Below are 20239 nucleotides of genomic sequence, written 5' to 3'. Positions count from 1 at the left end.
GCGGTTCCCTCCAGGCCTCACACTGTCTTTCTTTCCATTAGAACATTTTGAAATCCTTAAAAAGTAACCGATTAGAAGGCATTCTGATGTCATCGGGCTTGGAAACGCCCCAAGGTTGAGACGTCTTGTTCCTTGGGACTTGCTGCAATCACCTGCCCAGGGTAACCACCATGTGTCACTTCTCACACAAATCAATTTACAAGCTTATCCAGCGCAGTACAAACACTCCATCAGCAGTACCACTTGCAATTGGCCATTTCAAAGAAAGCACTACCCCGAGTGGCTAAAGCAACAGAAATGCAAACGTTAACACTTCTTTTGAGTGTCTGTGTTTCATTTTCAACTGCTTTTTATTTCCACATGGGGGAACAAGAGGAGAAGTGCATCATAGAAGACATTCCGAGTGACACACTGATAACAGGTAGGTAAAATGTACTCTGTGGAATGCTGAACTCAAGCTGTCCTTTGTGGGTTATGCTCAGCTCTTGGTGTGTGTGTATGGTTTGGCATGAGTATTATGCTGTATGGGTTTCTCTGGAGACAGTTTATCAAGTCATGCAGACCAACATGAAAAGAGCCTTTCAAGTGAATTGCATAATTCATAAACAGGAAACTCAGAGGCAACACCACAGACTCCAAGCTTGATTTGCTTTTCCAGTTGTCAGGTTTCCTTCAATAAAAGGATCAGGTGTTGTTAACCACGCCAGCTGTGGCTGAATTCTCAGAGGCTACGTCAGGGCTCGCGGTGGGCCCAGTAAGATGGACAAAGCAGCACACGCTGACATGTCCTCGGAACACCCGCGTCCCACAGGGAGGCTGCTGAGGGCACGCATGAGCCGACCCGAGACTGCTGCCCGTGGAACCTGCCATCGCGAGGATTCTGCTACCACGTACGCCCCACAGTGAGCTTCCCCGGCCAGCAGAGGAAGAAGCAAGCGCCAGGGTCTCGGAACTGTACAAAAAACCCAGTGTGATGTTTAACAGTCAAGTCAGAGCCCGCATGAAATTCCCTGCTTCTAATGCAAAAAAGAACAAAGAGGAGCAGGACGTAAATCTAAGGGTTCTCTTTATCAGTGCCGAGCATGTATTCCCATGTCCAGTTCAAGTTCCCGTTGAATCGTGTTGAGTCTCCTCTGTTGATCTTGGCTGTCATGCTGGAGTGTTCTGTTGTAAAGACTGATGCCCATTCTGCAGAAAGTCAAACCATGCAGCCAGCATGGAGGCAACGTGAGGGGTTTGGGATGCATAGGATGGCGGAGACACACAGAGCAAAGCTGGTTGGTGCAGAGCCCTCACTTCTGTCATGGTCGCTGTGGAAAGAAGCTTTGTTTGGGACTGTGGCATGTGAACAGATGGCCCATATCTAGGTCCCAGCTCTGCCACCTAATAACTCTGTGCCCTTGAGCAAGCGCCTGAAACTCTCTGCATCGTTTGTAAAGCAGGATAAAAATAATAGTGACACCTATTTCTTTTGGTTGTGATGACTGAGTTCATATTTGTCAAGCTCCTAGGACCCAGCCAGACACACAGAACATACTCTAAGTGTTTGCTTGTGTCGCCGGACCCTAACCCCCTCATCCCAGGGACGCTCCGAGTCCTGGGTGAGCAGCTCTGTGGCACGTGGCCGATGTCCTCGTAAGCTACGGCTTTTTCATCCTGCACTTGACGGGCTGCAGGAGGAGAAAGGGACACGAGCACCCTACCTGCTGCCTGCGGCCCGCTGGAGAGACTCGTGGAGAATGACCCCCTGCAGGGTCTGAGGTAGGAGGCTAGTGTGGCCACCTGGTGACCCGCAGAGGCGTGCAGGGCGGGTCTGAGTCTGGGCAGCCCCCCACCCCCTCTGTGAGGAGACATTCAGTCCTCACCCCCATGGACACTGCAGCCCACCCATTCCCTGTCCTGTTCGGGCCCTTCCCTTCCCCAACGACCCCTCATCCCTGCCTTCTCAAGCCTCCATCCCTGATGTCCCCACTCTGTGGTGTCCACAGCCCTCACCCCCATACCATTCCTTAGGGTCGGAGCAGCTTCCAAAGTCTACTGCAACTACCGGGAAAATATGGAAACATGTCAGGTCACAAGTTTTAACTTTTCTTTAAAGGAGAATGTGGTCTACAGTCCCAGAATGTATGATATGCTACAGAGAAAAAATGGGAAAAGGCAAGAGAGAAGGGATAAAGGAACAAGGAACCAATAGGACAAATGGAAAACAAATAGCAAGATGGTAGGCTTAAATCCAACTACATTTTATATTACATTAAGTGTAAATGCACAAAACTCCAATGAAAAGACAAAGACTGACTGGATTTAGAAAACAAAGCAACTAGAGGTTGTTTCCAAATGAAATACTTTAATCTAAAGGAAGGTTGAAAGTGAAAGAATGGGAAGATATACCATGTAAATATGAACAAAGGGAAAGTTGGTATAGACTTTCAGAAAATAATTATCACTAAAGAGACACAAATCACCAATGTTGGTTTAGTTTGGATGTGTTTCCTCCTCAACTCTTATAAACTTTTTAAAAAGGAATTTGAGCATCAATTAAATCTCCACTCTTGCCATGATTTTCCTTCAACTGTAATTGTGTCTCTACTCATCAGCCCATTACTGTGATGTGCCAAGTAATGTAATAGCACGCCCCAAAACGCAACTCGTAAACACCCCTTTTATACAGGGCTTCCTCTCACGTCTGCGGTGCGCTCTCGTGCTCATTGTGTGCTGCAAGCCCGGGGCCTAAAGCCAGACTTTGGCCCAGAGCTCTGCACGCCCGCACCAGGAGGTGACTCTGTATTTCCACCTGTGTCACCGAACCGTTGCAAAGCCTGTGCTGCCGATGAAGTCCCTGACCTTGGTTGTGAACACACGTGTCAGACACTATTTGGTTAAGAAGTGCTGTTCCAAAACACATTTGTACATAATTTTTTGATCACCACTAAAAGGAAAAACAAATTTTAAGTTTTCCTGGGTATCTATGGGGACCTGAGACCATGTCTGAGATCCCTAGTCCTGTAAGAGCACAGACCAGCTGTCTCATCTCTTCACAGCTCTGAGGCCCCAGGGGTCCAATAAAACACACCCATCTAGAAAGTTCCAGAGATATCAGTTCCAGTCATCAAAACCTACCTAAAAGTGTGATTTTGCTTACAGGGACTAAAAACAGACTGCAAGGAATTCAAGGGCTCGGCCTTCTTCCTTCCCTCCCAAGGAGGTGGCTCAGAGCACCACAGGACAGAGACCGCTTTGGAGCTGACGGGGTGCTTGGGGAAGGCCACAGCCACCCGGGGTGTGGGAGGCTGGTGCCCCCTGGAGCGGCCCTGACACAAGGACTCAAGTGCCAGTTGGCTTTGGTGCCCAGTAACTGGTGACTCTGAGCTGTTCCCTTATCTGTAGACTGGAGCTACACCTGCCCCCACCCCCACTTGGCACAGCTGTCACCAACCACAGGTGTTCTGAAAGGTAACTTCCCACCTTGGACCTTGGCCTCCCAGAGTCTGCCCTAAACCACCAGAGAAGCAGGTGTAGCCAGGACTCTGGCTCAACCCCACCCCCACAGGCAGGAAATTGCCCGAGAAGCAGAGAAGTGCTGGCTCCCCAATGGGGGCGGGGCAGGGATTCTAGTGGCCTGGTGAGTGTTAAAACCACCCGCTGTCCTTGGAGACATTTTAAAAACAAGGCTGTTAGTCCCTTGTAAGAGGTGAGCACCAAGAGAAATGGGGAGGTGCCACGGAGCACAGGACCATAAGGGGGAGATTCCTTGTTAAAAAGAGCCATTAGAATTCAGAACCAGTGGGAGTTTACTCCTGGTCGCCTCCTTTCCAAGGTCCCCAGCTATGACCCTTGCACTCTGCCAAGTACCAGCGTTGTTTTTCTTCAGAGTACAAAACTTATTAAGACTAGGAAATAGGAGAAGGTAAGTGAGTGTCCTGCTAGGAGCAGCTCCCATTTGTGTCATTGGGGGTCTGGTGCCCCCTGGAGCGGCCCTGACCCGAGGAGTCAAGTGCCAGTGATGCCTCAAGGGGCTCCCAGGGGCGGGCGAAGCAGCCACGAGAGGCAGGACTGCAGTGAAGCCAGGCTCAGGAACACGTGGGAACACGTGGAAACACTGCAGACACACGACCAGCACCTCAACTTCCGAGTGGAGGCCGGAAGTGAGAGCGAGGACCTGACGTCTGCACCCAGGTCCACGGCAGCATGGTTCACAACATCCCAGACGCGGCGGCAGCCCAGTGCCCGTCGACAGAGGGACGGAGGGTGGACACAGTGCTCTCCACATACAGTGGGGGATTAGGCAGCCCCACAATGGAAGGAGATCCCGCCACACGCTGCCACATGGATAAAGCTGGGAGACACCATGCTCAGGGACAGCAGCCAGTCACCAAAGGACAGATGTGGCATGGCTCCACCTACCTGAGGTCCCCAGAAGAGGCACCTTCCAAAAGCAAACGGTAGAACGGAGCCGGTCAGGGGCTGGGGCCGGGACTGGGGCAGGGGCTAGGGCGGTGCCATGTCAGTGGGGCAGAATTAGTTTGGGGTGACGGTGGTGATGGCATAGCTACGTGAACGAATGCACTTAATGTGCCTGAACTGCACACTTAAAATGGTTCAAATGTTCAATTTTGTTACATATATTTAAAGACATTTAACAAAATAGTCGGATGAGATGCCCTCAGGGTTTGTCCTACCTCCAGGCAAAGGAGCTGGGCATTTGTCCCCTTACTAATGGCTGGCTTCAGGCCAGTAGGTCACAGGTCACAGCAAAGCCAGCCATGTGTGGCCTCCACAATGTCCCCCACGGCTGTGTGACTGCGTCAAGGCAGCTATTCCTCCCTGGCCACGGAAAGTGCTCCCACATGTGGAGGGCCACTCACGTCTCTTGAGGCCTCGCTGGCAGACACCTGCGGTTTCCAAGGCCAGCGCTTTGGGACATGCGTCTGTACGTCCAGTCACTCATCCTCATGAGAATGCAAGTCCCCAAGAATGAATGTGAACGGACACCAGCACAGAGGGCTGTCCCATGACAGGAAAATGGGCAGAGATCAGCAGAGGCCTCAGCAGAGGAGGCCTGAGGAGCCAGGAAGAAATGGGTGCAAGGGCACTGGGCATCCGGGCACAAAGCAAAGCCCCGCGGTGCACACACCCAGCAAATGCAGAATGAAACACCGAACAGCAGGCGTGCGAGCACGTGCAGCCCTCGCCTGCGTGGCCGGCTTCGCCACTGTGTGGCAGCTGCTGGAGTGGAGCACAGGCACCCCGCGACCCAGGTAGACGGCAAATCCCGACAGGAACACAGACCTGGGTCCACGTGCATGAGGAGCGTCTTCATGGCGGTGCTGCTACTGTGTTTCCCGAAAAATAAGACCTCACCAGACCATCAGCTCGAATGTGTCTTTTGGAGCAAAAATTAATATAACACCCGGTTTTATATCATATTACATTATATTATATTACATTCCATTACATTATAGTGGGTCTTATAGTAAAATAAGACCGGGTCTTATATTAATTTTTGCTCCAAAAGACGCATTCGAGCTGATGGTTCAGCTAGGTCTTATTTTCGGGGAAACACGGTGTCCGTGGCTGGAAACTGGACCCTTTCCGGTGCCCATCAGTAGACCATGTAAAATAAGTCACCTCCACAGAGTGAGACAGTGAGCGGCAACAACAATGGCTGAGCTACACCCTCACGACACAGCACAGACAGACCTCCGGAACACAGCGATCAGAAGCCGGCACAAGGGCACACCTTCACCTGAAGCTCAGAGACAGAGCGATGTCTCCAGAAGTTGGAGGGGTGGGCACCTCTGGGCGGGTGGTGAGTGGCACGGGCACATCAGGATGCCGACTGTGCTTTGGCCCGTCTGTGACAACTGGTTGAGCTAAACAGTGACGGTGCGTGTGGGGCATGCTGCGTGCTGCGCCGCCTGTCAGCCACACATCACCTCTCTGCCCTCGCCATGCGTGGACTCTCAAGAAGGTTCCCAAGCTGTAGGGAAGCCAAGGGTCCTGAGGGAACCTGGAGCATTCTAGCTACTCGAAAGCAACTGCTTTCTGTGCCCAGGTCCCACCGGGGTCAACCAGACAGCTGGTCTTTGAGCCACCACACTGCAGGCCCCCGCCGTCACTCCTTCCCTCGTTCCTCAAACACCAGGCACCCAATCCATGTCCGCAGAGCTCTGCGCTCAGCACTGGACACCCGACACGGGACCTTTCTCCAGGTCTCTGAATAGACCTCAACTGAGGTTACAGAAGAAATGCATAAGGACGTGAGATGGTCACGAAACACCGGGTGGGAAAAGCAAGTTACAGACAGCAGGTACAGTACGCGCTCATTTTTTATGAAACACGTAATATGTACGTATGGGAAAAGGCTAGAAGGATAGCACCCAATACAGAAAACTTCCAGAGGGATTACTTCCTAAAATTTCCACAATGAATGCATTTTATTGTTTTAATGCCAACTGAAATGGCCCATGGTCCCGGCCTCGGCGACCTGGAGGCAGTCAGGAGTGGAAGAGACCCACATCAGGGCCACAGGGCATGGTGTGAGTGAGGCAGCTGGCCTGCAGGCGCCCGGCTCTCAGCCAGTGTCCCCTGGGAGACACAGACGAGGGGCGCCTGGGAGGCGAGGCTGGCCGCAATCTGTGTCAGAAGCACACTGGTTTGAAGTGCATGCAGGGTCCCCGGCTGTGGGGTGAGCCAAGGGGTTGTGGTGAGGAGCATGGCCCTCGATTTGAGAAGCGAGCTAAGTTTTCATCCCGCTCAGCCTTTACTGTCTGGGGGGTCCAGACAACTCACTTAGCCCCCATCTGTGAAAGTGGGTATTATTCTACCAACTCCTCTGAGTTGTGGGGCTCGGTGGGAACTGGTAGAAAACACTGCACATTGAAAGCCCATAATAGTATCAGGAATCATTCCTCAGGGGCCTACACTGTGCTTACAACCTGCTAGTTCTGTGTGAAGCCGTCCACAAACACAACGCACTTACTCCTTGTACTTTTACTCTCCTGCTCTTACCAATGGGGAAATAGGCACACGGCAGTTCAGCGTCTTGCCCAAGTGACCCTCTTCCTAGCCAGAAAACCCTGTCACTCTCTCGCCACGCAGTAAGCAGCCTGACAGGCAGCCTGTCCCCGCTGTGTCCCCTGGACTGTTCGTTCCGTCCTCACCCAGCACACGCTCTCCCAGGCGGTGCTGCTGAGCAGTGCTTCTCTTCTGCCACCTGGTGGTAGCCGCGCGGCATGACACCTCCCTCCATGCTCCCCTCCCACCTAGGGCCTGGCGGAGTGCTCAGGGCTTGAGATCATAGCGCTTTAGGGCCCTCTGGCATCATTCATTCAAAACCCTTTACTGAACACGTACTGGGGGTACTTCCACTCACCCCACACATCCGTCACGAGCTTCTACCGTGGAGCCAAACACCGCCCTGGGCTTACAGCCAGGCCCCAGTGACCCGCGAAAGAGGACACAGCATGTCTCCTGAACTCCAGCACCTTACAGAGTGCAGACAGGGTATCAACCCCAGAACAGCTGGCTCGCTGACAAGAGCCCAGTGTGGGCAAGTGCGGCAGAGTGACAAGAGCCCAGTCCCAGAGAAATGGGAGGGTGGCCCCTGGCAGAACAGGGACACCCAATCTCCCCAACTAGAGGCAGGCAGAAGGGGAGTGAGTGGCAGGGGGGTGGGAAGATGCACTGTCCTCCTAGGAGGCAAGGTAACCATCTGAGAGGTGGCGGTGGGAGGCGGGAGGGGGCACAGCACGGGGCTTCTATTTGGAGGACAGGGAAACACACAACAGAAACTTCCAGGTGGTCACATATTTGGGAAGCGGCTGATCCTCATGGCTGTGTGCTTTTCTCTAAAACATTCAGCAGCTTCTGCAAAGGTGTCTGATCAGGGAGAGTTGGCGAGAAAGTGTTCCCCGTGTTCTGCTGTTGTCACGCCAGCCCTGAGGGCAGTCGATGGGCTGCTCCCTCTTCTCTCCTCGTTCTTTGTCTAATGGTTCTAGCGATTCCTGGGGAGGGCTGATGTTCCAATTACAGTTGTAGTGGGTTTGTCTAGCTCTCCTTTTAGTTGTTTCACTTCATGTTTTGAATCTGTTGTTTGATGCACTTGGGATGGCGATTTGACCCCTTTATCACTAGGTAAGGACCCTCTGTCCTTGTAGTTCTCTCTGCTCTGAAGTCTACTTTACCTGGCATCTGTAAAGCCACTCAAGCTTTCTTTGGATTCATGTCAGAATGGTGCGTTTTTTATCCTTTTACTTTTAAGCTACCTATAGCATTACATCCAAAGTGATTTTCTTGTGAACTTCATATGAGTAATATCTGGGTCATTTAAAAAAAATCCATTCTGATCATCTTTGCCTAATCTCTGTTTAGACCATTTACATGTAATTATTGACATGTCAGGATTTAGGTCTAGTATTTTACTAGCTCTTTTCTTTTTGCTCCCTCTGGTTTTTATTCCCATTTTCCTATGTTCCTGTGGGTCACTTGAACATTTTGTAACATTCCATTTTGTGTTATCTGTAGTGTTTTTCTCTGTATCTCTTTGTATAGTTGTTATTATTGGTCACTGCCCGTGGGATTACAATACACATACCTGATTTACCACAGTCTAGGGAGATCAATATTTTACCATTTCGAGAGGAATGTAGACACCTTACCACCATGTAAATTCCTTTGCCACCTACCCTTTATAATATAGTTGTCTTAAACATTACATGTACATACTTTAAGAACATTGTATTTTTTTTGGCTTCAACTGTCCAACATTTAAAAACAATCAAACAACTTTTTTAAAAACCCAGAATACTCTACTGCAGTTTCCCAGATATTTACCCTGTCCGTTGTTTTCTCTTCATTACTGAAATTCAAAGTTTCCTTGTTACCACTTTCTCTCTCTGTTTGAAGAGCTTCTTTCAGCCATTATTTTAAAGCAGGCATTCTGGTAGAAAATTCTTAGTTCCCTTGATCTAAGAATATTTTGCCTTTATTCTTAAGGAATTCGTTTACCAATTCTTTTCTTTCAACACTTTAAAAATGTGTCACTTCCTCCTGGCCTCCAAGTTTCTGGTGAGAACCCTGCTGTCATTCAAATTGCTTCCCCTATCAGTAATGCATTGTTTTGCTCTATTTTCCACATATATGTATTTTTTTGTCTTTAGTTTTGAGAGATTTGATCATGATGGATTTGGGGAAGTTTATCCTGTTTGGAGTTCACTCAGCTTCTTGAATCTGTAGGTTTTTCTCTTTCAACAAATTTGGGAGGTTTTCAGCTGTCATTGCTTCTAATGTTTATTCAGCCCTATACAGGCAGACCTCGTTTTATTGAGCTTTGCTTTACTGCAGTTCACCGATGTTACATTTTTTATAAATCGAAGGTAAGACCCTTTACCAGCAAAAAGATTGCAACTTGCTGAAGGCTCAGACAATGGTTAGCATTTTTTAGCAATAAAGTATTTTTAATTAAGCAATGTACAGTGTTTTTTAGACATAATGCTAATGCACACCTAACAGACTACAGTATTTGTGCACACATAACTTTAACATGCACTGGGAAACCAAAAAAATTCGTGTGACTCGCTTTATTTTGATGTGTGCTTTATTGTGGTGGTCTGGAGCTGCACCCTCAACATGTCAGAGACACGACTATCTCTTCCTCCCCTCCGGGATTCACAAACTGTACACCTTCGACTATTGTCCCACAGTTGCTGAGACCTCCTATTTTGCCATTATTTTAAGGGGGTTTCAACTTCTTGTTGATGCCCTTTTATGATGGTTGCTTTAAATTTGTTTGTTTGTTTGTTTGTTTTTGTTAAGGAGGACGCAGCTCACAGTGGTCCATGCAGGGATGGAATCGGCAACTTTGGTGTATTAGCACCATGCTCTAACCACCTGAACTAACCGGCCGCCCCTAAAATTCTTGTCAGATAACTCCAGTGTCTATTCATTTTGGTGTTGGTCTGTTAACTGTCTTTTCTCATTCAAGTTGAGATTTTCCTGGTTCTTGGTATGGTGAGTAAATCTGTAACACATCCTGGACATTTTGAGTATTTAAAGATCTTATTTCAGCAGGCAGCCAACACATTAGATTCAGAACACACCCTTAAGTTAATTCAGCTTTCTGAGACTTTGCACTACTGTTCTGGTCTACCCTGCTTGTGTGCAGAGGCCAATCTAAAACCTGGGCCACATTCCACACCACAGGTGGATTCTCAAAGCTTTCGCCATTGATTCTGGTTGGCTCCATACCCAGGCTGCTCAGAAGTGTGTCCAGGACGTCAGACATGGTCTCCAAGACCCCTTTTTCCAGCCCCCATCTCTCTGCGATCCTCCCTTTTATGATGGGAGAATCTAGTGCAGAAGAGGGGTGCAGCCTCTTTCCTGCCCTTCTTAGAGAGGGGTGCGCATCTCCACAGGGATCCACCTGCCCCCACCTTGGAAGCGCCCGGTGGAGAGGGGTGCAGTTGCTTTCATCTGGAGCAGGGCAGGTATACTCAAGGAACTCCATCCTGCAGGACTGCCCTGCTCCAGATCCTCTGGCTAGAGAAAGGTTTTACTTGAGCAGATTTTCTCGCTCTTTTCTTTGTCTCCGTCTCTCTCAATTTCACCTGTGGTTGCGATTTCTCTAGCTCCCAGGCGAGGACATACAGGGGTGCGGGAGACAAACAGGGACCTCTCTGCTGAGTCATGCATGAGGTCCTTAGCCAGTCATCTTCTTTCTTCACCTTTCAAAGTCTTCTGACAGTTGCCCAGCGTTTTAAGTTGTAATTAGCAGGAGGAATAGGGTGGAGTGGACTTGCTCCATTTTTTCATCAATGACACTTTTTTTTTAAGCCCTTCTTCAGATGGACCAGTCTAAAAAGCATAGAATATACATTATATATAGTTCACAAATTTCTGGAAGGAAGAGACCAGGTCCATTCACAAGATGGCTAAGGCTGCAGTCACCCCAGAGTGCAGGCAGAGCTTGACACTTTGCCGTGGACGTCCGTTCCAGAAAGTGCTCTTTCTCAATGTCCCCAGAGTCCCTCACATGCCAGGGGCTGGATGAAGCTCCCGTCTCAGGTCCCTGTCGGGGATGGCTCTCCTCCTGCCTCCCAGGGGGGCAGTATGCACTGGCTGTACTCCTGGGCTTCGGAAGCAGATGACCTCGGTGCCAACTTATTCCCAGGTGACTTTAGGCTGTGGCTTTACCTCTCTCGACTCAGTTCCCAACTTGTAAAGCAGAATCCAACACTGTTTACAGCCTCCACACTGGCACTTGGTCCAAGCGCCTTGATCATGATGACAGCATCCTGCTTCCACTCTTGATCCTTCTTTATTCTTTTCTCCACACAATACAAATTGCAAAATGAAAACCACATCATTTCACTCCTCCAACCAACTGTTTTCCAAATCCTTACAGCGGACGGGTAGGCCCTCCCTGGTCTGGCCTCTGTGAGGCCTTCAGCCTCATCGCCTACTGCGCTTTCCCCCCTAACCTCACGCCAGCCACTCTGCTGTTCCTTGAACACCAAGCACGGTCCTGCCCCAGGACCTCTGCACATGTTCCCGCACAGAATGGCCCTTCCCAAGACACAGACAGCATCACATGGTGCTGAAGGAAAAGGTACAGTGCCCAGGTTTGAATCTTGACTCTGTCACTTGCTAGGTATGTGACCTTGGGCAAATGAGCTTTTCTATGCTTTGGTTTCATCATATATAAACTCGTCATAAACTAATAAAAAAATCATCATAAAAATAGTATCTACCTACATAATGTTGTCATTAAAATTCAGATTACATATGTAAATTCCTCAGACTGGTGCTTGGCACACAATTAGCACTGAATGTGATATGTGGCTATAATTTATATGTATTACAGTTATCGTATGTAAGTATTATAACATTGTACATATTTCACTCCTCTGTTCCTTCAGGTCTTTGTTCAAATGTCAGCAAAGCTCCCTGACTCCCCCACCCCATCACCCTCGAGTCCCTTTGCACTATCCTATCCCTGTCACCTGCTTCTTCCAGCATTAACACCTTCGACATTATACATTGGTTTGCTTGTTGTCTGTTTCTGCCTGTAGGAAAGCTCCATGGGGACAAAGACGTAGTCTGTTTTGTCCACTTCTGTCCTCAGCTCGCAGAACAGTGCTTCTGCCATGGAGGTGCTCAGTGACAAACGACTGGGTGAATGAGTGAATAAAAATCCTCCCCTCCGAGCACACTTTGAAAGTAAATGAGGTGATGCCTGTTACGTGCTGTACACAGGACCTGGCACACTGAAGGTACTGTTAGCTTTTCCCAGTAGTTTTCAATAAACGTTAGCTATTTTTTCATCCACATCATACCTTGAAGGGCACAAGGAGGAAGCGGAGCCATAGGATGGGTATTATGTCCTGACGAGAGCTAGTGGGGGCCCTTCCGGCCATCCAAACAGTAGCAGGAGCCTGTGGAGACAACACAAGGAAGGATTCAACACGACACAGCTGAGCTTTAGGAAGGACTTATGCCAAAGCGTTCAGAATAAGTCCCAGGAGGCAGAAAATGAAGGCAGAAGCACTGAAGAGGTGTCGGAGAAGGGCTCAGCGCTGGCCAACGTGAAGTTACGTTCTGGGTGCAAAGCCCTCATGGGCTTGTTTTATCTTCTTCCACAGTCCTCAAAGCTCTCAGGCTTTGGAGGGATATGTCCTATTCCCACTTTTCTGAATAAGGAGCTGAGGCTCAGCGTGGCGAAGCAGCTTGCAGGCCAGAGAGACAGGAGCAAGAGGCCAAGTCTTCCTGCATACCCATCTCTGACTTGCTGCGTGACCTAACCACCAGACTAAGCTGCACAAAGCAGCTGTGTTTTGTGATTTGGATACATTGAAAAAGAAAAATTTCTTAGTCAGTAGTCATATATAACTGTTCCTTACATTTACTTTATATAAATGTTTTGTATTTTTGAAACAGGGATTTTCAAGCTACAGCAATGGGACGTGGGCAGACATGATTTCCTGGAATCTGCTCCTGGTTTGGGGCTGTTTGTGACTGTTACAACTTACAACGATGAGGTAAATCATTCTTTTATGTTTGTTGCTATGAATCATGTGTCGTGTACCCCCACAAACCCTCAGGTCTGTGCTGAGCACTCAGTAACCAGCGCCTACAATCTTTAATGTGCAGAATCACGAGTTAAGGTACCGCCTAGGAACGCAGAAGGCACCTGCCTTCCGTGCGCCTCACCTAGCTGAGAGCAGACGCCGGACATGGAAAGTTTACAAATAACACAAGCAGGTTCACTGGTTTTGCTGGGCAGAGGGACCCACAGGGCCAAGGTGTCCCTTCAGCTCTGTAGGGACAACAGCCCACACCTCCCAGCGCCAGGGCCAGACAGGCCCCCTCCCGTCCTATTCGGGGCTTCCTCTAGTACGAGGCAGCCTTTGGACTATGTGGTCTCTCTGGGAGCCAGCAAAGGAGAGGAGGCACCATGAGCAGGTGGAAAGAACGTGGGTTTGGGAGCAGAGCCAAGTTCAAGTACAGGCTGCCCTCTACACGTTGGGTGCTGAGCAGGTTCTTTGCCTGCTCCGATCCTCCGTTTTCCCATCTGTACAGCGCGTGTAACAGGCGTCCATTCCGACCACGCCACTTCAGTATGCCCCACTGCTGGGCCCAGGAACTCACACAGGCGTGGGGACACTTCCCTTTGGACGTATAGTCATCCTGGGACATGCTCACGGGGTGACAGGATGGTGGTGGGGCACAGCCTTGCAGAACAGAACAGCCTACTATTCTGGCGGGCAGAAGGCTCTTGATGTAGACAGGGCATCATTCCTACTCTTGTGAAAACTGGATGATGATACATTGACCTGAGCTCAGGGCAGACATCTGACACCCCCACTCACATGGAGACTGGAGCTGGGTCACTGGGGACGCCATTGCAAATGGACTACTGGACACTTGATTCTCATCTGTTGTCAGTCTTCTCTTGGTGCACTTGGCACCTCCTTGACAACAGGTCCACTGGGACCTTTCTCCCAACTCCAATCACCTGTCAGCACAGCAACCCTACACCCCCACCTCCTGTGCTTCTTCCCAGGGACCCCAAGGCCTGGGTCTCTGGTTCTTCCCCAGCAACCCTTCAAATGTCTCCCTAGTTTAGCAAGCCCAGGACCCAAATTTTAGTTGAGCTAAAAACTGTCACAGAAAAACCTGTTCACTGTTTTTAAGACAAAGAAGGTTTGTTCTCCAAAAGTACAATTGCCTGAAATAGTACCTATCCCCTTCTAAAAGAGAGGAGAAATATTTTCATTCATTTTGCAAACATACAACAAATTTTTTCATGGGCCTAATACATACGCAGCCCTCGTCTTGGCCTAGGAGAGACACACCTCTCACCGCAGGCCTTATTTTCAGGAAGGCCCGCTCCACTTGGAATATGAAATAGTTTTAACTGCAACATTCCTAACAAGCTGAGATCTTCTTTAAGGCCCCTGTCAGCACCCCCACAAGAACTCTGACTGCTCGTACCTGAGCCAGTGGGTCTGCGGATATGGGGCTTCTCTATGTTGCCTCCCCCCCCCCCCCCCGCCGCCCATCATGACTGACAGCCCAAGGGGACAACATGGCTGGCAGTGTGAGCAGGGCAGACCACATCAACAATACATATGTATCTTGCTTTCCATTTTCCCTTATTCCATGTCCAATTTTCCTATTCCAATTTGTAGACGAAAAACTGTGGTTCTGAGAGGTTAAATGACACACAAGATTGCTTCATCAGCAGGTGAAACACTGAGGTTTAAATTCAAGTATGTTTTTTCCAATACACCAAACTAGTATGCATTCAAAACATGTTTGCTGACTTGAATATTCACTGGAAGTAGACTACGCAGAAACTTGATATGAAACTAAGGCTCAGAAATTGAATTTAATAGGTAATGAGCAGAGCCTGCATATTTTTTTCAGAGAGAAGAGTTTTGTTATTCATTCAAAATTATAACTCAATTGTAAAATCTGACCCTTGAATGCAATCTTATTTAATAAAATTTCCCTATCAGCAGTCTGTTAAAAGGAATTAAGTACATAGCAAGATCCTCTAATTTTCTGCAAATTAAAATCGAAAGACTTAAAAAAGGAATATTTATTGCATTTTCTATGTGTAATAGATACCTGATTTTCAATGATTTAATAGCAGAGCCTCCCCCACTATCAGCACCAGATGGTGCTTCTGTCACAGTTGATGAACCTACACTGACTCGTCATCAGCACCCAGAGTCCATGGTTTACACTAGGGTTCATTCCTGTTGTACATTCTGTGGGTTTCCATTATAGTGTCACACAGAGTGTCTTCACTGTCCTAAAATTCCTCTGTGCTCCCCCTCTTCCTCCCTCTCTCCTCCCTAACCCCTGACAGTCATGGATCTTTTTACAGTCTCCATAGTTTTGCCTTTTCCACTCTGTCACATCGCTGGAACCATCCAGTATGTAGTTCCTCCATGTCTTTTCACAGCTGGAGAGCTCATTTCTTTTTAGTGCTGAATAATATTCCATTGTCTGGATGGACCACAATGTATTTATCTATTCACATACAGAAGGACACTTTGGTTGCTTCCAAATTTTGGCAATTCTGAATAAAACTGCTATGAACATCTGTGAGCAGGTTTTTTGTGTGGATATCACTTTCCATCTTATCTGGGTAAATAAATGGCATATTTGCTGGCTCATATGCTAAGAGTATGTTGAGTTTTGTATGAAACTGCCACACTGCCTTCCAAAGCCTCTGCACCGCTGTGCGTCCCCACCAGCAGTGAGTGACAACTCCTGTTGTCCGTGTCCCCACCAGCATGAGTGACAACTCCTGTTGTCCGTATCCCCACCAGCATGAGTGACAACTCCTGTTGTCCGTATCCCCACCAGCATGAGTGACAACTCCTGTTGTCCGTATCCCCACCAGCAGTGAGTGACAACTCCTGCTGTCCGTGTCCCCACCAGCACTTGGTGGTGTCAGTGTTCTGAATTTTCGTTGCTCTCATACGTGTGAAGTGGCATCTCATTTCTGCCGCCCCACACACACTGGTTGCCAAATGATCTTTCATTGGAATACTTTCCTTTGTAGTCTTACTGGCTGGGCATTCCATTGCACCACTGTTGATGTCATCTATGATGTCATGAGGGTGGCGGCCATCAACATTACAGCCCACAGACTGGGCAGCCCACAGGATCTCTTTAATGGTTCCAGAGAGTTCTCTAGCTAAAGATCAGTGCTGCTTCTGTCGGGCAATTTGACAAACTCATCAAAAGTGATATTTCCACTGTGCTTAATGGTTTTTTGTTTGTTTTGTTTTTGTTGTTGTTGTTTTGCTTCTTTCTGTCTCTTGGCGGTTCTCTGAGGGCTTTGATGATCTGGGCAGAGGTAGAAGGTACTACCTCAATCTGGGTCTGTCTGTCCTGAATGGTCAGTTTCACTGTTATCCTCAGACCCTTCCAATCACCGGTTGCTTTAGCGATGTCATCACCAACCTTTTTTGGAGACAGACCTAGGGGGCCGATCTTGGGGGCCAGGGCAGACGTGGCACCGACTTCCTCACTGGTGTACCTCAGGTACACGACTTGGATCTCTTTGGGGCACGATGGAGGCAGCTGGTGGCGGATGAACCCGGATTCAGAATAACTAAAGAAAGTTGCACCTCGGCCTCCTCTGAGTCAAGGAAGTGGTAGCTCATTTTTAATCTGAATTCCCTAATGACATACGATGGGGAGCATCATCTCATGTGCTTATTTGCCCTCTGTATGTCTTCTTTAATGAGGTGTCTATTGAGATCTCTTGCCCATTTTTTAATTGATTTGTTCATTTTCTTATTGTGGTTTTCAGAGTTCTTTGTATACTTTGGATCACAGTCCTTTATCACTGTGTCTTGTACAAATATTTTTCCCCAGTCTGTGTCTTGTCATCTTATTCTCTTGACAGTGTCTTTTGCAGGGCAGAAGTTTTTCATTTGAATCAAGTCCAGCTTCTCGATTATTTACTTCATGGATCGTGCTTTTGGTGTTGTATATAAAGTCATAACCAAACCCAAGGCCATCTAGATTTTCTCCTATGTTGTCTTCTAGGAGTTTTATTGTTTTGCACTTCACATTTGGATCTACGAGGTCTGACAATTAAGTTCACAAAGTTGTTATTAATAGAATGATGTTGCTAACCTTTTTTCAATATCAGAGGGAATATTCATTATTAATTTAACCAAGTTTACTATTTGGAAGTGCTGAAAAGGCCGCAGGAAAAAGACGACCTGAACTTTTCGCCAATTCATGGCTCTTGCATCATGACAATGCACCAGCTCACACGGCACTGTCTGTGAGGGAGTTTTTAGCCAGGAAACAAATAACTGTATTGGAACTCCCTCCCTACTCACCTGATCTGGCCCCCAATGACTTCTTTCTTTACCCAAAAATAAAATAAATATTGAAAGGAAGACATTTTGATGACATTCAGGACATCAAGGGTAATACGACGACAACGCTGATGGCCATTCCAGAAAAAGAGTTCCAAAATTGCTTTCAAGGGTGAACTAGGCACAAGTGACGGTGCATAGCTTCCCAAGGGGAGTACTTTGAAGGTTACCATAATGATATATAGCAATGAGGTACCGTGTTTCCCCGAAAATGAGACCTAGCTGGACCATCAGCTCTAATGCGTCCTTTGGAGCAAAAATTAATGTAAGACCCGGTCTTATTTTATTATAACATAAGACCAGGTATAATATAATATACTATAAGACTGGGTCTTATATTAATTTTTGCTCCAAAAGACACATTAGAGCTGATGGTCCGGCTAGGTCTCATTTTCGGGGAAACACGGTAGGATAAATTTTTATAGGTAGAACTGCTGGGTCAATGGTTATATACATTTTAATTTTTAATACATATTGCCAAGCTGCTCTCCAGAATGGCTGTTCGATTTACATTTCCAAAACAGTGCCTGGAGATAGTATTGCTCAAAACTGTCCTTGGGTACTTTTGAATCTTTGCCAACCTGGTAACGAACAAGGGATACCTTACTGTGGTTTGTATTTTTATTACTAGCAAGTCTGAAAGTTTTTCATGGTTATTGGCCACTTGATTTCTTCTTCAGGAATTACATAATTTTTACTAGATTATATAGGGGAGATTTATTTTTAAAAATGGCGAGTAAACAATAAACTTAAACTATGGAAATCCTCAATCCTAGGTATTATTGTCAAAGTTATATGGCCCGCAAGGAACATTCTACTTTACCTCACATTCACCTGGCGAACACATCATTTGCCTGGAATCTAATTCGACGAGGCTTGTGTCACTTGGAGGGAGAGGGCTGGTGAGTACCCACCTGCATAGCCCTGTTGATGAAGGCAGAGCCAGCACTATTCAGGCGCGACGACATCGGTCCCTGACACCTGGACTGGCTACAAACTGACTGAAGTCATGCACCCAGATCTCAGTACAGTAACAGGGATGGGGTTTGGGGAGCTTGGAAGGGGTTCAAGGGAGCACCACAAAGTTGATTAAAGGGCTTGAAAAATAAGAACTGTGGGGGGAGGTTAAAAGGACTGTGATTATTCAGGCTTGAAAACAAGTGAAGGCTGAGGGTGAATTAACAATGGAATTCCAATAAATAAAACTCTTCACGGTAGATGGTGATCGGCTATTTTCTAAATGTGCTGAGAACAAATGAAGAGAATTTGTACTTATCAGAAACTTAGTTGTCTATAAAGAGAACTTTCCGGAGACCAGAATCTCTCAGCACCAAGTGAATTTGCCTGATAGCACACTCAAGAAGTATGACTGCCCTCAGGCCAGCGGGTTACCATTTGGAGCATTACTATTACAAAGAACACTACTGAGAACAATAGGGAAGAGAACGGTAGTGAGGGGAAAAGATGGAGAATAAAGTGGGGCCTGCTCTTGATAAGGGAAAAAGGAAGGAGAGAGGGACGAGGACATGGAAAGGGGAAAAGTATGGAGAATGCGGGGCTGTTTGAAAACATGCTTCTTCCTTTCATTGTTCACACAGAGGATCCACTTAGACGTTCGGATTGGAGAACATGACCTTGATGCCGCCATTGCTCGAGCAAAGGACAAAGTTAATGAAGTTAGCTTCAAGCTCGAACATCTAATTGAGCAAATTGAGCAAATAGTCAAAGAACAAAACTATCAAAGGGTCAGTATGCCTAGTCAGCTCATTTTTACATCTTCCTGCCGGGAACATAATTCTCCAAAGCCCCTGAACCAAGGAAAAAAACAACCTCCTGTTCCTGGATCTTCCCCTCTGAGCCTAACTGTGGACAGGCGATATGTGGGGGAAAACAGTCCTTCATTCTGTCCACTGCACCCTGAGCTCCTCTAGGAGAGGGGGCCACGGCACATTCACTTTTGGGGTGTGGGCTTACAGAATGAATAAATAAGTGCTTTCAAACACAACCCACGGATCTAAAGAGGCTCAATATGCCCCCTTTCTAAATCTCAATTTTGTTCCTGTGACGTTCTGTGTTTTCTGGGCCACTGCACTCAGTGGACTCTGGTCAGATGAGGGCTCACATCCGCTCCACCACTCACTAACCCTGTATCATCTCTAGACTTCAGTTTCCTTATCTGGAAAATAAGATGAAGACAGGTGTGCTTGGCACAGTGCCCAGCTTAGAGTAAGTAAGACAACGAAAACAACGAAAATCTACCACTGTTGGGTAACATTCACTTTGCTTAATGGTGACAAATGTATAAAAGAAGCAATCAAACACTTGATATTTTACACCAAAATACAAATATTTGTGTTATAAGGTTGATTCTTACTCCTTGTCTTAAGCTAACAACACACTTGGCTTAGAAAACCAGAGACCTCACTTTGGTACAAGATACTAATTGGAAACATTAAATATCTCAAATGCATACAGCACCTTCCCCTCAAATTCATATGTTAAGAGACTAAACCTGCCTATTTCTCTTCTACATAGGACCGTGAAGAAAATTTCCGAATGACCAGTGAGGACACAAACAACAATGTTTTATCGTGGGCTTTTGCACAAACATTAATCTTTATCTCAGTTGGAATTTTCCAAATGAAATACCTTAAAGACTTCTTTATAGCTAAGAAGCTTGTTTAAAATGTTAATAAAGACAAATAACTACATGCTAATTTGCATAATCTTTGAGTTAATAAATCAAAATGCATTCATAAATGTGTATTACAGCAGGTCTTTGAATAACATTGTTTCATTCAACGTCATGTTTCATTCAACGTCAT

General features: G+C 47.2%; 1 protein-coding gene and 1 pseudogene across 1 annotated transcript; one reads left to right on the top strand and one right to left on the bottom strand.

Moving 5' to 3' along the window:
• Positions 1 to 223: 223 nt before the first annotated feature.
• On the top strand, positions 224 to 20185 carry LOC141568900 (transmembrane emp24 domain-containing protein 11-like). The gene is made up of 5 exons (XM_074320037.1): positions 224 to 421; positions 12937 to 13037; positions 18191 to 18316; positions 19013 to 19159; positions 19950 to 20185. The coding sequence occupies exons 1-5, from the start codon at positions 298 to 300 to the stop codon at positions 20097 to 20099; spliced, it is 648 nt and encodes a 215-aa protein (XP_074176138.1). The 5' UTR covers positions 224 to 297; the 3' UTR covers positions 20100 to 20185.
• On the bottom strand, positions 13263 to 16728 carry LOC141570218 (large ribosomal subunit protein uL11-like; annotated as a pseudogene).
• Positions 20186 to 20239: the final 54 nt, after the last annotated feature.

The sequence above is a fragment of the Rhinolophus sinicus genome, linkage group LG02 (genome assembly GCF_036562045.2).
Source record: "Rhinolophus sinicus isolate RSC01 linkage group LG02, ASM3656204v1, whole genome shotgun sequence".
NCBI classification, from domain to species: Eukaryota; Metazoa; Chordata; class Mammalia; order Chiroptera; family Rhinolophidae; genus Rhinolophus; species Rhinolophus sinicus.
The sequence above is the reverse complement of the archived record's forward strand: the minus strand, read 5'-3'. Positions and strand labels throughout refer to the sequence as shown.

What these genes read in the sequence shown, in the direction of transcription:
- LOC141568900 (XM_074320037.1), top strand. Translation starts at nt 298, where the DNA reads ATGCAAACGTTAACACTTCTTTTGAGTGTCTGTGTTTCATTTTCAACT. An exon ending in TTACAACTTACAACGATGAG is followed by an intron (nt 13,038 to 18,190) that starts GTAAATCATTCT and finishes CCTCAATCCTAG; the next exon opens with GTATTATTGTCAAAGTTATA. An exon ending in CACTTGGAGGGAGAGGGCTG is followed by an intron (nt 18,317 to 19,012) that starts GTGAGTACCCAC and finishes TTGTTCACACAG; the next exon opens with AGGATCCACTTAGACGTTCG.